This window comes from Eutrigla gurnardus (assembly GCF_963514095.1).
Source record: "Eutrigla gurnardus genome assembly, chromosome: 7".
Classification (NCBI taxonomy): Eukaryota; Metazoa; Chordata; class Actinopteri; order Perciformes; family Triglidae; genus Eutrigla; species Eutrigla gurnardus.
Window position 1 is genome coordinate 18,189,829 of NC_139921.1, and position 15,403 is coordinate 18,205,231.

The 15,403-nt window shown below is 42.2% G+C and overlaps 1 protein-coding gene across 2 annotated transcripts; it reads right to left on the reverse strand.

Moving 5' to 3' along the window:
* Positions 1-177: 177 nt before the first annotated feature.
* Positions 178-15,352, reverse strand: ubr1 (ubiquitin protein ligase E3 component n-recognin 1). Of its 2 annotated transcripts, none has more exons than XM_084014246.1 (47): positions 15,229-15,352; positions 13,644-13,903; positions 12,825-12,903; positions 12,480-12,584; positions 11,286-11,413; positions 11,058-11,196; positions 10,871-10,933; positions 10,629-10,752; positions 10,403-10,510; positions 10,219-10,307; positions 10,033-10,131; positions 9,745-9,902; positions 9,561-9,660; positions 9,338-9,466; positions 9,014-9,194; positions 8,863-8,921; positions 8,644-8,754; positions 8,484-8,549; positions 8,284-8,385; positions 8,125-8,188; positions 7,912-8,036; positions 7,767-7,819; positions 7,574-7,676; positions 7,437-7,485; positions 7,176-7,330; positions 6,975-7,074; positions 6,754-6,857; positions 6,558-6,638; positions 5,835-6,016; positions 5,538-5,746; positions 5,310-5,409; positions 5,047-5,199; positions 4,862-4,962; positions 4,464-4,563; positions 4,232-4,380; positions 4,087-4,142; positions 3,915-4,011; positions 3,746-3,813; positions 3,416-3,563; positions 3,230-3,314; positions 2,607-2,743; positions 2,418-2,526; positions 2,266-2,322; positions 2,098-2,175; positions 1,831-2,001; positions 1,515-1,616; positions 178-1,160 (listed from the first exon to the last, which is right to left on the reverse strand). In XM_084014246.1, exons 1-47 carry the CDS (start codon positions 15,271-15,273, stop codon positions 1,019-1,021), a joined length of 5,223 nt encoding a protein of 1,740 aa, XP_083870372.1. In that variant the 5' UTR covers positions 15,274-15,352; the 3' UTR covers positions 178-1,018. The 2 variants fall into 2 exon arrangements, with proteins under 2 accessions (XP_083870372.1, XP_083870371.1); XM_084014245.1 differs by having other exon boundaries at positions 12,474-12,584.
* Positions 15,353-15,403: the final 51 nt, after the last annotated feature.

Here is a 15,403-nt window from a genome sequence, read left to right on the forward strand (position 1 = left end):
TAAATAGAATATTGAAAGGTTTTTTTTTTTAACTACATTTCAATTTGTGTTAAATGGATTACCACCACAGATATGTGACTATTATATGTAATAATCTGTCCCGCAATGGTCCCCTCTGTACATTTTAATCATTACAAACATACAGTGGATATCTGATGATCACTTTGGCCTCATAGGTTGTTTTTTTGTAAAAGGGCATATACTATAGTATGTTAGCGATGTTTTCATGTAATTCACTGTCAAAATGTGGCTGAAATATTCAGAAAACTTTATAGTGTCAAAATGTCTGCTTATCATTAAATGTTACTCTATATTAGGACATTATGGATGCAGGCTACTGTATATTTTTCCCAGAATACATTGTTGATCTAACTTTGAAAATAATGTATATTCTATACATTTTGTATCCATTACATAGGCTTCTATATGCGAGTACAGATGGCACCACGTGGCTCCATGATTCGGATCATCTACATAGTTAACAGGCAAAATAAAAAATGGGTGAGACGTCTGACCATGCCTAATTTTCAAATGAAAGTATCCTCCAAAACATCATTATAACTTATAACAAGTAATACTTTCTAACACCAAAAAGAGAATGCAGAAAATTCACAGCATTACTGAGAGAAATCAAAATATATAAACTGATAACTGAAACATGTTGGTGTGTATCGGATGTTTGTCTTTATTTGAATGAGCCTCTTTGCAAATAACATTTTTCTAGCAGAAACTCATTCTCACAGCAGACAATCAAATTAAAACAAGGCTACTTGGGTTTACTCATTACTCATCACCCTCCAATATTCTTCCTCTTTTGAGTGTACCGCCTCTCTAGACTCCAGCAGGGGGGGTCATCAGGGAGGGATTGGCTGCTCAGGAAGGGTCGTTTGTGTTTATGTGTGTGCATGCGTGTCTGTGTGTGTGTGTGTGTGTGTGTGTGTGTGTGTGTGCGTGCACATTAGGAGCCCTGGAGCAGATTGTGCTCTTTACTTCCTGGCCACCACAGCTGGAGCAGTCATCACAACATCTGCCACTCAAAGGCAAACATAACATTGACCACTTCGAGGCTGCGCGCGATTTCTTCCAGGATGCAGTGCTGCTGCCACAGCTGGTTCAGCTTCCTGTAGCGCTCTGGGCAAAGGTGCAATGGATTGCCCCTTCTAGAAGTAAAAAAAAAAAAATCAGAGGGCCTGGTTTAGTCAAAGGTTTGTCCAAGAAACACAAAATACATTCGATATGATGAAATAATGTACTTTATGGCCATACATTACCTCCAGAAGCAGTTTCAAATGATTTATATGATAATTTGACTTAATTACAGTGTGTAACTGATTAAAAGCACCACGGGTGTCAGACCTGAAGTTCTGTATAAAACACTAATTTTCTGCAAATGGAGGAGATGGTAGCTTAAATGGCAGCTGTTACTCATTTGCCCTTAAGAGGGCAACATGTCTACATTTGCAATTCTAAGTAGAAGTTCTAACAGTTCAGCATCTGGAAAAGAAGATTCTTACCCGAGGTGAGGATCAGTCTCCCCATAATCGTCCAAGTAAGGAGCAGGATATGTACTTCCTCGAGTCTTACTGGCCATCAGCACAATTTCACACTCTCTTATCCTGTCAACATGAAAACAGACTTCAACAAACTACAACTACTGATAATGTAATCTATGCACACGGATCTGGAAAGCCAATATGTTTCGGTTGCATGTGTGATCTTTGGTGGTTAATACCCTCGCATAGCTTGACAAGCTATTGCTGTACTTCTGTTGCCAAAGTGTGCACACTAATGTCTGTCATCATTGTTTACAAACTGTAAAAGGCCAACCACCTGAGGAACATGCCCACTCCAGCACCACAGGTTGCAGCGTGGGCAGTGCACGCTCCCACATCTTCTCCATCCAGCTGGCTGAGACAGCAGGAGCTCTGAGAACACAGCATGGCCCCACAAAACAGGCACAGGGTCGGATGCTTCCTGTCATCATCTGTAGACTTGGGGCACCTGAGGAATAAGTACCGTGGAGACAAGCAGGTTGGACATCTAGCAGATTTTTTTTTTTACTGAAATGTGGTGAAAGGACTTCAATTCCTCACTTACTGAAAATGGCTGGCTTGATTGAGGAGAGCACTGTAATCCTCAGGAAGCTCGATCAAACGATTACTTCTCCTGGGGTATCTGGAGAAAGCGTTAATTGATTATTTATAAGGAGATGTTTTTTGTCCAAAATTAAAGTGGTACTGATGGAATTCAAAGGCCAAAGTTTACCTGACTGTCTGGATTTTGCCTTTCAGGGCTTTGGTTACAGCTGGGTTCACACACCACCTACGGAAAAAAAAGCATAGTCATAGAACTGTTCAGCTCCAGTAAATATGAAAAGATAACTGATCAAATACACTGACTTTGCCTCTATCACCTACCTTTGCAGCAGTGAAGTAACAGTGTCTCTGTGTTCCTGGAAGAGCTGGAACACATTGGTGGGAAGTGCCAAGTAGCTGCATAGCGCCTCCATCTGTCCTTGAGAGGTAACTGCAAAGAGCCAAAACACCAGCTTGAGTTAATTAAATCATTATATGCAATATGTTAGAATGACATAAAACTTCACCTACCAGCAGTACTGAAAAGCTCTTCTGGAGGCTGAACTCCTGTAAGGCAATTGAAAAAGAGAGCAGCACAGCGCAGGAAAGGTTCGATTCCTCTCTTCACTCTTTCTGCCACAGAGCTGCCGGACACATCTGGAATAAGCCTGATGAGCAAACCACAGAACAATCTGTCAAACTAAGCTGAAGTCAACAGTCCTGTGTGCATCTCTGGGCATGCAGCATGGAACAAGAAGCAATGTTTGTCTCTACTGAGAGGGCATGTGTTTCCATTACAAACAGGCAAGGTCGATTTCCTGTCAAGTGTGATTATGAAGTGGGATAATAAAAAATAACTTTCCCGCTCTGCCTGCCACATCAAAATGTTCACTCAGCGAAAATGCTGGTGGTTGTGTTCATAGAGGAGTATGGATGGTGTATTATGTTGGCAGGTTGTGTGTACAGTTTGTTCCCTGATTAAAGGACAGCCTTAACAATGGCAATGGTTTATATGTTAAATTTGTATATGTAGTACGGGCAATTAAACCAATAAATTATACATGGTGATATCTAATTATATTCCAATGTTAACCAAAAAAAGAACATTCTGCTCTTGTATTTTGCCTGAAAAATAATAGAATGATGAGAAACACCTTTCAGTATGTTGTGACACTGTAGAGTAAATCTCTGCTGCTGCTCTCGTCTCTTCTGTCTCCTCTCCGGCTACTGCAGGGAAATCTAGACGGACATTACACAATTATTTAATCATCTTTGTTATTGAACAGGATTCTGGAATAGTTCGGTAAATGAACCAGAATGTGTGGTTTTGCTGTTTGTACCTGTAGAGGAAAGGAGGACCTGCAGCATGTGAGCCATGGTGACCAGATGCAGGATGTGCAGGTGGTTGTAGGCAGAGCTGACAGCGGACGGCTGTAAGTCTACAGCCTCCTCCTGATACAGTGCAGGTATAGACAACACCAACCCCACCTAAAAAGACACACACCATTAACACAAAAAGCATATATTATAATCTAAAAATCATGTACATTTTCACAATTTGAATGCATCCATTAATAATAATGATTATCATTACAATAGTTGTATTCATCAACTGTAATTTGAGAGATGAGTCCATTGTTCTCAGGCTGTTCCCTCAAGGGTAAACCTACCATAAGATGGAAGAAGTCCACTTCCAGAAGAGAAGGGCTGTTCTTTCTGCCCATAACTGGAAGCAACACTGGGGAAAGACGTTGGAGTTGTGACCACAAGGCAAATGGACAGTAAGCTGTACAATTATATCCAATCAATAAATGTATGTATCCTTAAATGGTGATATACCTCCCAGCATTTCGGTGAAATGCCTTTGAATGACAGCCTGGGAGCTCTTAAGTCTCTGAGCTGCTGAAAACTGAACGATTGCCTTCAGACCTGCAAGCTAAAATAGGGAAACGTTTAAAACTGATGTCTGACCAAGTCATGATAGTTATTAACTAGTCATGAGGCATCCAACCTGTCTGTTTTGTAAGGACCCAAAGAGTGGCTTGCCCTCTTCCTGCAATACGTTTTCTGTGAAGAGGTGCAAACACATTTAGAGGATTGCAAAAGCATGAAAAGGGGCAGAATGACACAACAAAGCCTTTTATCTCTTATAGTACCTATGGCCTGAATCGTGAAGGCACATGTGTTCCAAGCCATGAGGGGCACACGTGGGCACAGCTCATTGGGTGCCGTCTGCAGTCCCACCCTGTGAACGGTGGTGGCACAAACGACCAGCATCTCCACTATGCTGTCTGAGAACTTCCTCCTAAAAAACACAGTAGCAGAGAATTCAAGATCCTGTGCTATGTATACGTGAGGAGCACTGAAGGTGCTGACAGGTTAACTCACGGTTCTTGTACTCCATAGCTGAGAATGGATCTGAAGTCTGGCTGGCCCTCTCCACACAGCCCTGTGTCCCCGTCAACACTACTGCCTTCTGTGTTGCAATCTGAGAGAAAAATCATAATTTATCTCAACAACTAGGCATAACGACATTTGATGGCAATTATAAGTAACTACTGAAGCAAAAGAGTAAGAGCAGATATTAAATGTTGTGGTAAGAAGGATTGGCTTTTATTTGCTAGTCTCTGCATGAATGTGTTTTTCAGTCTGACACAAAGACACTACAAGCCAAAGAGCTGCAATGGCCGAACCTAAAAACCTCTAACACACAACAGCAATGCCACATACCTTTCCATGTGCCATTGCTGTTCACATCATTGTATGTTGAGTATATATCTTCTCACCATTATCCTGAGTGACTGACTTGAGTCCTTTAATCCTGGCAGTGATAATCTGGATCCAGCGAGGAAGAGTCAAATGCTGTCCAATTATTTCTGCATTTTCACTGTAGACAGGAAACAAACATTCAAATAACTGCTATGCAATAGTCCATTGCAGAGTGGCCTGGTAGATGGTGGACTGGACTTACTAGTTGAACGTTAGCGTTTCAAACGGGATGAGGGGGACAACAGTGTTGCACAGAGACTTGCACAAGGGACACAAGTACTCCCCGTTCTCCAGGTCGATGATCAGCTCAGCATGGAGCCGGTTCCTGGTCATATTTTGAACAGCCTCAAAATATCTGAAAGAATCGAGACAGCAAAATGTCAAAATAAGTTTTATTGTGCCTCCAATTGGACCACACAAATCACTGAAATAATAATTATGTTTAAATGTGTTGTTATAACTTACTTCTGCCAACATGTGGCATGCATGACATGTCCACAGCTGCCAGTGTGGGTTCCAACTGCCAGTTCAGGAGGCATGAAGAGAGGATATGATGTCCCTATCCCTTTAAGACGTAAATACAATGCACATACAGTATGAGTCACATGATGTCACACATCTGATTCCCCCCCACCCCACATCAATTTGCAGGTTTTTACAATCCAATGAAATGACTAGTGAGTGGAGACTGACCATCTGCTCTATTGGCCGGTATCTTCCCTCGGCACTGTGTCAGCACTGTGGACCTCTGGACACACGCAGTCAGCACCATGGCTGGAGCCTGGGCCACGACTTCCTGTTCTTCCTGGCAAAGAATGCAGGTGAGCACCTCCCTCTCGGCCGGAGAGGACCCTCGCTGGGGACCGATGGCTATACACAGCTCCCCGTGATCCATGGCACAGCTAGAGGAATAAACACATCAGTTTGGTTTCCATCTTGATCTCAAGCTAACAAAACACACATTGATTATTTTGAAACGGTCCGCCGAACCTCTCAGTGGTTGTAACGGACTCTCCCTGTGTCCCGCTCTCAGGCATGTTGTCATACAGCATCTTGTTTGACTCGATGAAGTTTTTCTGCATCGCCGACATCTGGGCCATAATCTTCTGCCGGTGGAGTTTGGCTGCCTCTGCCTTTCTTTTGCGCTCAGCTTTCTCTTTGTCCTGAACACTCTGAAAGAACAAGTCAGACAGTAAACCTTCTTAATACTGAGAAGATCCCAAATGCATTTACATGTTTTGTTATTTCTCATAATTGAATGACTGACAGCTATATTGTGTTTCACACCTTGAACTCAGGTCCTATTAGGACAAAATTAATGGTAAATTGTCGGTGGGATGCTGCAACACACTCTTAGCTCTGATCTCTACAAGGTGCCTTTTAGTTTACATGATTGTTTATTTGGTATTTTGATACTTTTTTAAATGTTGTTTTAACATTCCTTGAAATATAGACAACTACATTTGTATTGTTGAAGGACATAAAGCTCTCTTAAATCTGTTATTTCATCTGCACCCATTAAACTGTCCAACTTTCTTGTTAAGATTGGGCAGAACTCTCTTTGAAAAAAGCCCAGTTGCTCATAATCACTGTGGCAGTATAGAACTTAACTTACTTAACGTACTCATGCAGAATAGTGCAGGCAAATGTCAAGTAAAGTCAATTGTATCTGTAAATGCACATTATTTTATTCATCATTCATTGTTCTTTTACCTCCTCTGGTTTGGTTGTATCCACACTCATGGAGGTTGTTGGACTGGAATTCTCTCGCAGACATTTGACAATCTCAAACATCTGGCAGAAAAACATTCATTGAAAATGGTGACGGTAATTGGAAAATAAATGTATCAGTCTTCAAAAATGATTGAAACTGTTATGTGAAAACATTTCATGTTGCTGAATTGCCTACCTGTAGAACCCATTTGACCATGTCCTTTTGAGCTTCCAGGGAAGGAACAGCCTTAATCTTTGACAACAAAAGGAAGACTGACTTGCCGTGTTCTGAGCCAATTCCTGGAACAGAATTACATTGTTGTCACAAAATCCACATAAACACTTTATAGCTTTGAAAATTGATGAACAGTAAGTGAATGATGAAAACATCACACAAAACAATTTGTTTTCACTCACTGCGGGCCTTGAGACTGAAATCAAAGGTCACTTCGTCCACAGAGCAATCCTCGAGCTGTGATTTCTCTTCAAGCAAGGCCTGACCTATCAAGTGCAGGGCCTGTGTGGTAAATGGATGCATTGTTACTGCAAGTAACAAAAGGCAAAGGCCAAGCATGGCGGACTCTGTAAAAGAAAAAAGCACATTAAAGTAAAGTGTACCCTCTGGATCATGGCTTCTGTCCAATGCGTGGCCTGGTCCTCTGCAGCTCTCTGCAGGGTGCGTCTCAGGACGTGGATGATAATGTCGCAGCAGAGCAGGTGCACTATGCTGGAGAAAGGTGGGCAGAAGGCTGGCGGCACCGGAGGACGCAGAGCTGAGAATACAACACAAACAGAGGGAATGTTAGTAAGCAACTGGAGTACAGATTATCACATCTTTGCGTTATGCAGAGGCCCGTGCAGAGCAAAGGTATGGATCACCTTTATCACTGCCCTCCTGAGACCTCCTCTTCTTCTGAGACTCTTCTGCCTTCAAAGAGTAAACGATAAGAATTAAATGGGGGAATATTCAACAAAAATTGTGTCAATTTAATGTAAAACCGATAAGGTTGCATTACCTTGCTATGCTGTGATCTTGAATAATGGTAGAAGAAAGGGTTGAATTCTACCAGACGCTCTTTCTTTACTCCATACAGTCCATGCCCTGACACTCCTGGTTTTCTAAAAACAGAAGCAGAAAAGACAGATTAAACCCACTCTGAAACGACTATTAAGATAAAACTCATAGGCTCTTTCACAGGATTTACATACTTGAAGGTGGCAACTTTGGTAATTACAGTCTCCAGGCCCGTTTCATTGCTCTCCTACACAGACACAAAATTTTGAACTTGTTTTCAAATGATTATTCATGAAAAACGAAGAAATTATGATTTAGACAGTGTACGTTTTTTCTTACGTTGTCCGGCAGACCCTTGACCAGGCTACTATGAGCCATGGGCTCGATGCACAGCAGGTGGATAACCTCCCTCATGGTCACATCCTCCTTGGTCACGCGACTGACTCCGGGGAGATAGCGCTCACCTGGAAACACAACCCTAGTCAGACACTATAGTATGGTACATATCCAACCATTTAACCCAAGATTGATTAGTAGAATGTGACACTGCACCAATGATGACGATAAGGAGGTACAACATCTCTTCTGTCAAGCGGTTCCACTGTATCAGTTCATCCTGCAAATTGTGTTACATTTCATCACTAAGAGGAGCATTTTTAATGGCACAACAACCATTTTTTTTTTCTGAAAGATTATTAGGGTGTTGCTTACCTGGTCTTTGCTTGAACAACTTCCATTAAAATAGTCAAAGAGCTCAAATCTCAACAGGACCAGTATGAGGAAGTGGTTGGGATCCATTTTGGAAGCAGCGATCTGTGAACATTTTGTGGGGAGGGTCATATATAACCATATAGTGTATGTATAAAAAAAGATGTGAGAGAATGAAAAAAAAATCTCAAAATGGCACCAACCTGGAGCATGAGAATGTCCTTATCGTACATCTCATCCCTGCATTTCACATCCTGATAATAGTAGACCTGATAATGTGAACCAACAATTAATTCACTTGTCATTAACAGAAGAGCATACAGACTAAAAACATGTCTTGACCAGCCAAGGAATGTAGTCTACCTGGCTGACTAATGACAGCCCGTTTCTCCGCCACATTTCAGCTGAAACCTGTGCAGCCAGCACCACGCAGCGCAGAGGATGCTCTGCCAGCTGGGTGTAGTCAAAGTTCTCCTGCAACAGAAAGGAAAACCTTAACTTTCTAATGCAAACAGTGGAAGTTAAGCTCATTAATAAACACAATAACACAGCACACACTGGATACTGAAACAAGCAGCTTACACTTAGAGGATCATCCAGCCGCTCAACTGCCCCGGTTCTGCACAGAAGTACATACAAGCCTGGGGACCACAATGTACAGAGAAGTGAGTTCACGGTAACAGAAAAATACCAATACATCAGACTCAAGCATCGGAAATAGATGTTCTCCCACCAGCCAGTAGCCTGGAGATGGGAAGATGTATGCTGACAGGCTCCTGAGACACTTTGTATGGACGAACGTGGAGGATGTGCTTGCACATGTAGTAGTCAGTGGCCTCCCGATGGAAGGGCTGGTTGCTGCACTGCATCAGGACTTTGTGGCACTCTTCAAACGCACGCAGCAAAATCTCGTCCTGATGGGGGAAACAAGCAAGAATTGACCACAGCTATTCACTCCTCGCCTTTTTAACTTCTGTCTATTTTCAGAGAATGCACAGGTTTATAGTTATGCTCTCTCTATTTGTGGGATAACTTGATTAGTTGATGGACAACTTACATCTGAGGAACACCAGTCCTGAAACATAGCAAGAGTGTGGCGAAGCTGGATCTGAAGAGAAAAGCCGGCCTCCCATTCTGGTTCCACCGCAATGTGTTGACCAAACTGGCGCTTCACCTCCTCCATACCCTGATATAGGAAAGTCAAAGGCAGCCAGGGATCATTCGATATAAATATAATAATAATAATTGTTATTATTATAATAACAAGAAGAAATGATTACCTGCATGCATTTGAGAAACCCAAGAAAGACTTTGAATCCCTCTATGAACTCTCTCCGCAGTTCTTCGGTCCATACTGAGGGTTTACTGATCAGAATATACCTGAGAGACAGAAGTCACATCTTAGATAAAGACCAAAAAAATGAGGAAGGAAGAGTGAAATAACGTCGGAGCCTGTTTAATGACCTGAGGTCGTGGAAGATGACCTGGATGCGTGTGAACTTGTCGGAGTTGTAGCCGAGGAAAAAGAAGCGGTTGTTGTCATCCAGATGTTCACGCAGCAAGTCCATGACCGTATCGACGATCACTTTGATGACATTGCTTTCTTCAATGAGTTGTCTGGCCTAGAAGAGGAACAGGAATGCGAGGGCAGAGATTCATATTAAGGCACATATATATAAGATCTTCTTAAAGTAGCTCAAATATTAAAAGACATAACATTTATCCAACTATGACCAAACAAAAAATACTTACCAATGTGGGTACAGTAAATATCTGCACAGAGAGAGCAGTGATGGATATACTCCTCTCGTGGTCATCAATTATGAAGTCCTTTTGCAACTGCTTATAGTGCTGAAAACACAAAGAATGGGTACGTATTAATTAAAGCAGGTGAAAGAATTGCAAAAAAAATCCCCCCAAAAATCCATATTTTTTTACCTTTGTAAACTCAATTGCAAAAAGCCTCTTGAAATCTGTCTCCATTAGCATGCTACAGAAAATCAGTTCATGTACTATCTTGCGAGCTCCTTGAGGAAAGAAGAAAAAAAACCTTCACGTTAGTGTCACGCAGAATCGAGTGGAGATAAAGCTTTTAGCCAAAATCAAACTCGGATCTACTTGCCTTTGAACATCCTGCCATCGTGCAGCATGAGTCTGCTGATGAGGCAAGGCTGGTCTCTACCCGTGTTGGTCTCTAGAGCCACCTGACAGAAGGCCTGTCTGAAGCCCACTGCACAAGACACACATAGGTGCCCAGTCACATGAAATGTTTTCTATAAATGGTACATGTCAAAGGTGCACAATCAAGGGTTACGGTTAGGGTTTGGGTGGTGCAAGTATGACAGCACCTGAGTAACCGATGATCTTTTGGAACCAGGGGCCAAGGCGCAGGACAAACGTTTGATGAGCCATTACTGCTGCGTGAAGGATCTCCACACGCAGCGGCTGCAGGGAAATGTGCTCGGAGTTGGACTGCAACACAGCAGTGAAGGATTTAGAGCTCATTTAGAAATGCAAAACTGGAGAATAAGAATTTCAGATTCAAGACTTAACGTTACTGCTAAATGTCTGGTGTCTCTATGGCGTTTACCCTAATGAGATCTTTTGCTTGCTGGCAGGAACGCAGGGTGCCTCTCTTTACTGCCCGCCGACCCTGTGCAACAATAATCACATAATGGCATAATCTGCAATAGATTTGATGAGTGCAATTATGGAACCTGGTTCAAATCAGCTAATGCCTGACCAAATTATAAGCAAATGGAATAAAAAAAAAATACCTCTTTGTCAATAAGTGCTGTGTGTGTCTGTGCTTCAGCCTGATCACAGTTAACAGAACGCTGTAGGGTGTAGATCACATGGTCGTAGGAGTGGTGCTCATCATTGTACAGTACACAGTAGTAGGCATTGTCTTTAGTCCTGCATGGATGGAGAAATACACTATCAAAGTTAAGTTGGGTTCTTTGCACATGGATTTATGTGTTTGCATATGTTTAAACGTGCCATACCGGGGCTGGAGCTCTGCTGGTAGCTCAAGGTTCTCCTCCCACACCAAGAAGTCGGTGACGTAATGCAGGAGTATCCGGAACAGCCTCTCAGCGCGCTCGTATATCTCTGGCTCCAAAACACACTCATCCTGCATAAAATGTGAATATCACACGGGACGCACGTTAGAGCACAACAAAAACACTGAAGGTTTTGTCTTCAACACTGAACCTACCTGAACTCATTTTATATCGCTACATGTGAAAGCGTCCTTTCAGATGTGGACAGCATTTGTTGCAATAACCTTTATTAATTCCCTATTTCCTGTATTGCCAGCATTGACTGTACAATAGGACAAGCAACTGGACTAAATATTTGCTTAACAAGAGCTTAACAGGCAGACAGAGCAGTGCAGTTAATATCAAATCCCCTGGGAGCAAACATTCCACACAGCAGCTAAGTATTTCATTTAAATGTCTGCCATTTAACACACAAACCAAACAAAACAGAGTGAGTCCGTGTAGCAGTCTCCATGTCACACTAATGTGTGAGAACCAGCACTGGAATCTACCACAATCTAAACAAAAAGGGGTCTAAATCCGCACGATGGGCTTTCATGTTCAGCGTGGAGATGGGTTCATGGTCATGTGATGCATCACTACTTGTTAAACACACGTTTGGATCTGGAGTTAAGACACAAAGCAGCCTGCCAGTGCCAGTGATGTCGCTGTTAATAGGAGCACCTGCTGTTTACGGAAAACAGGCACAGAGCCGTCAAGCCTGAGCAGGATCTTATCGGAGAAAAGCCCAAACACTGTGATTAGCAAAGAAAGGCCTGACAAACAACTGCTGAGCAGTACAATCCATCCACAAAATGTGTCCCAAGGGTTTAGTAGAAGGTGTAAACGCAATACATCCCTCAACACTTTAATTTAAGCAATTGTAGGAAGACGACTCTCAAACAGTCTAACCGATGACTGTTTTCCACCAGCTTTTAATCCCCTCAAACTCTCTTAACCTAGTTATTCATTTTCTCAGTTGGTGCGGGTCAACAAAGTGCTTTTCTTTCTCGTTTCCGGATCCAAAGCCACAGCCAACAGAGCAGCATCCAGGACTGAGATGGGAAAATAAGCATTCTGGGGTTCACTGACACAGAATGGGAGAAGTACACCCCTCCCACGTCCCTCTTTCCGCTCTATTATGTAACTCACCGTTACCATGGCAGTAGCTGCCCCGGGGTCGTGTTTGGAGCAACAGGGGCCAATCTTCCAGGCTTCTACATCTCCACAATCACAAAAGCCCCCGCCTGATGACGCATGCATCTGGGAAAATATGTACATATGTTACATTACTATGGGAGAGTAATGGTTACACACACACAAGTATTAAATTGGTCAATTGCTTCAGCTGTGGAAATGCTTTGTTAAGTAACTATAATGATTTGATGAATCAATCATATATAAAGAAGAACAAAATGATTTCCCATTATTCCCATTTATCCAATGGGGAAGAAGCTGACCCCCCCCCCCCCCCCCCCCCCCCCAGCTTATACTGACACCAACCTTGTAACGATGGCTTTTGTGCACACTATCCTGGAAGCAGTCCATGCAGAGGACACAAGTGGGATCTATTGCACAATCCCTGCAATAAATTGAAAAGGATTTTTTACTTGATGGAGCAAATGACAACAAAAGCATATTACAGTATCTGAGGCTGACTACATGACACTTACTTAATTCAATGTAAACATCTAGTGTAAAGTTGATGAGCTAATTAACTTTAGTTTATTTGTGTTAATATGGATTCACTTTTAAGGTAACATGCACACAAAAATATAAAACTGAGACCCTTTATTTGTCTTTTTCTGCCGATATTATGTTATTGATCGGTGGTACCCGGATGATCACCCTGCAGCTAGCTGACATAAGGGAGGTGAATCAGGCAGTAATGCAGGTTACCATCTACCTGTATAATTAATACCAATATTTTCCAAGTCATTTTGCTTGATGCACATCATTTTTGCCCTCCTTATTGCAGACAATATCAAGTCTCTCCTGAAGTGAAATTAACATATGACATACATATGAATTATTGTCCTATGGTGTATGCTCTTTATTAAGATAAAGTACTAAATGGCAGGGCTGTAGTACTGGAGTTGGCACGTGAGACCACTTTTTTTTAAAGTCTTGCACTCAGCTATTAAGAACTGCCAGTTGTTCCTGGTTGCAGATTTGGGATCAGCTGTACAGAATACATCTCTGCAGCACAACACTATTTCATTTCCAATGGTATTTTAACACTCATTTCACCTTTAAAAACATTAAACCTTCTGCAATTTCAGAATTTCAGTCGGCCATATTGTGATATGGTTCTATTCAGACCTGCAGGAGTAGACGGTCTCTCCCTCTTTGAAGACACGTCCACAGAGCTGAGAGGAGCTGCTACCCTGCTTGAGCTTCTCCAGACCCTCCTGGGGATCCTCTCCAAACAGGAAGCACTCGAGAGGGTGGAGGAGTCGGTTCTGCATGAGCTCCTCTTCCTCCTGAGGGCTGGACTCCTTCTTCAGGCAGAAGATCTGTGGCACCTGCTCCTTCAGGTAGCGGAACAGCTCCACCCTGCTGTCTGCAGCCTCCAGCCATTTCTGAAGGACAACAGAGAAGGGCATGACTGTTTCACACAGTCTCAAGACTAACCACATTTAACAGCCACGATTCTCATGTTGACACAGACACAGATAAATATTAACTCTAGCAAAGCATCATGTTTACCAATCAATTAAACTTCAAGTCTTGGTTAAATAGCATTAAATTAAAAATATTATGATGAAAATGTTTGCAATAAAGGTTATTTTGTACTGACTGCTGATGCTCCAACTAACTAAGCAGAGCTTTCACGCACCACAAACAGCCCCGCCTCAAAGTGAAAAAGATTAAGTGAGATAAATAAATAAGAATTACCAACAGATTTCTTAATATCTGAAGTTATTAATAAGGAATTAGCCACACTGTTTCCTGTGGATGTCTGCCAAATTATTGACGCTCACTTCAACACTTCCTGTACTGGCTGGCAGCTGGATGAAAAGCACAAAGTACACAGGGTAGTTTTTACGGGTGGAAATTGACATATGTGTAGCAAGATTAACTTAAATCGTAAAAGTCAAAAAGAGTGTTATTTTGGGTACCATCAGGAAAAAAATCCAGTTTAGGTAATTCACTGTTTGAGGCCTAAAATAGTAAGTGTGAATGAAACGAGGACCAACTTCTTTAAATATTAAAGGGTCAAACCAGTAGACCTTCTACAGAATAGCAACCACCAGCATTATTGAGATGATAACAAAAGGTGAAAATGAACTTCTGCACATTGAACGTGGAGACTCGAGTCACACTAGATATCAAAACATATTCAGGTTTTATAGTGTTGGTTCTGCCAGGTTTAGGCCAAGTCTTCTACAAACAATGGCAGTCATTTCTGTGTTCTGTTTGTTGTACGTCCATCAAGTGGATTCAACAGCAAGCGTTAATATCCAGTGTCAGGAAATCATATCCAGGTGGACAACAGCTTGTGACTGACAAAGTGAAACTGTCGGGACAATGGTGCCCAAAATGTCCAAATTAACGGAAAACTCACGACGAAGGGCTTTGGACAGAGCGCCCACCAAAATACCACAGGATGGAGATTAACACACTAGGGACAACACCTCCATTGCCTTTTTACCCGCCTGTATTATGTTCTCTAACAAGTACTGACCGCAAAACCGAAACATGATGAGCAGTACACGGCAGACTGTTTGAAACGTTAAGGTAGCTAGCACACGAGCTAACCGCGAATGCTAGCCTGGTGAATAGATGCCCTTTAACTGCACGGTCAAACTATTTTTTACAACGGACCTAACAAATTATATCTCAGTGTTTTGTCCGCGAGTCTCAGTAACAACTGTCAGCTATATTAGCTCTTTGAAAATCATACCTTGCTGAGCTCCAGCCCGTCTAAGGATTTATCACCCTCCGCCATATTCCATTTGCCGTAAAGGAGGGGGTATCACTAGGAGACTGTACCGCTTGTAATCAAAACCTTTTGCGACGTTATTAGACCATAGAATACTCTGAGGCTGTTAGTGTAGTTGAGCACTCATTGCCTAATT

What these genes read in the sequence shown, in the direction of transcription:
- ubr1 (XM_084014245.1), bottom strand. Translation starts at nt 15,273, where the DNA reads ATGGCGGAGGGTGATAAATCCTTAGACGGGCTGGAGCTCAGCAAG. An exon ending in CAGCACTTATTGACAAAGAG is followed by an intron (nt 10,934 to 11,057) that starts GTATTTTTTTTT and finishes ATTGTTGCACAG; the next exon opens with GGTCGGCGGGCAGTAAAGAG. An exon ending in TTTCAGTCTCAAGGCCCGCA is followed by an intron (nt 6,858 to 6,974) that starts GTGAGTGAAAAC and finishes ATTCTGTTCCAG; the next exon opens with GAATTGGCTCAGAACACGGC.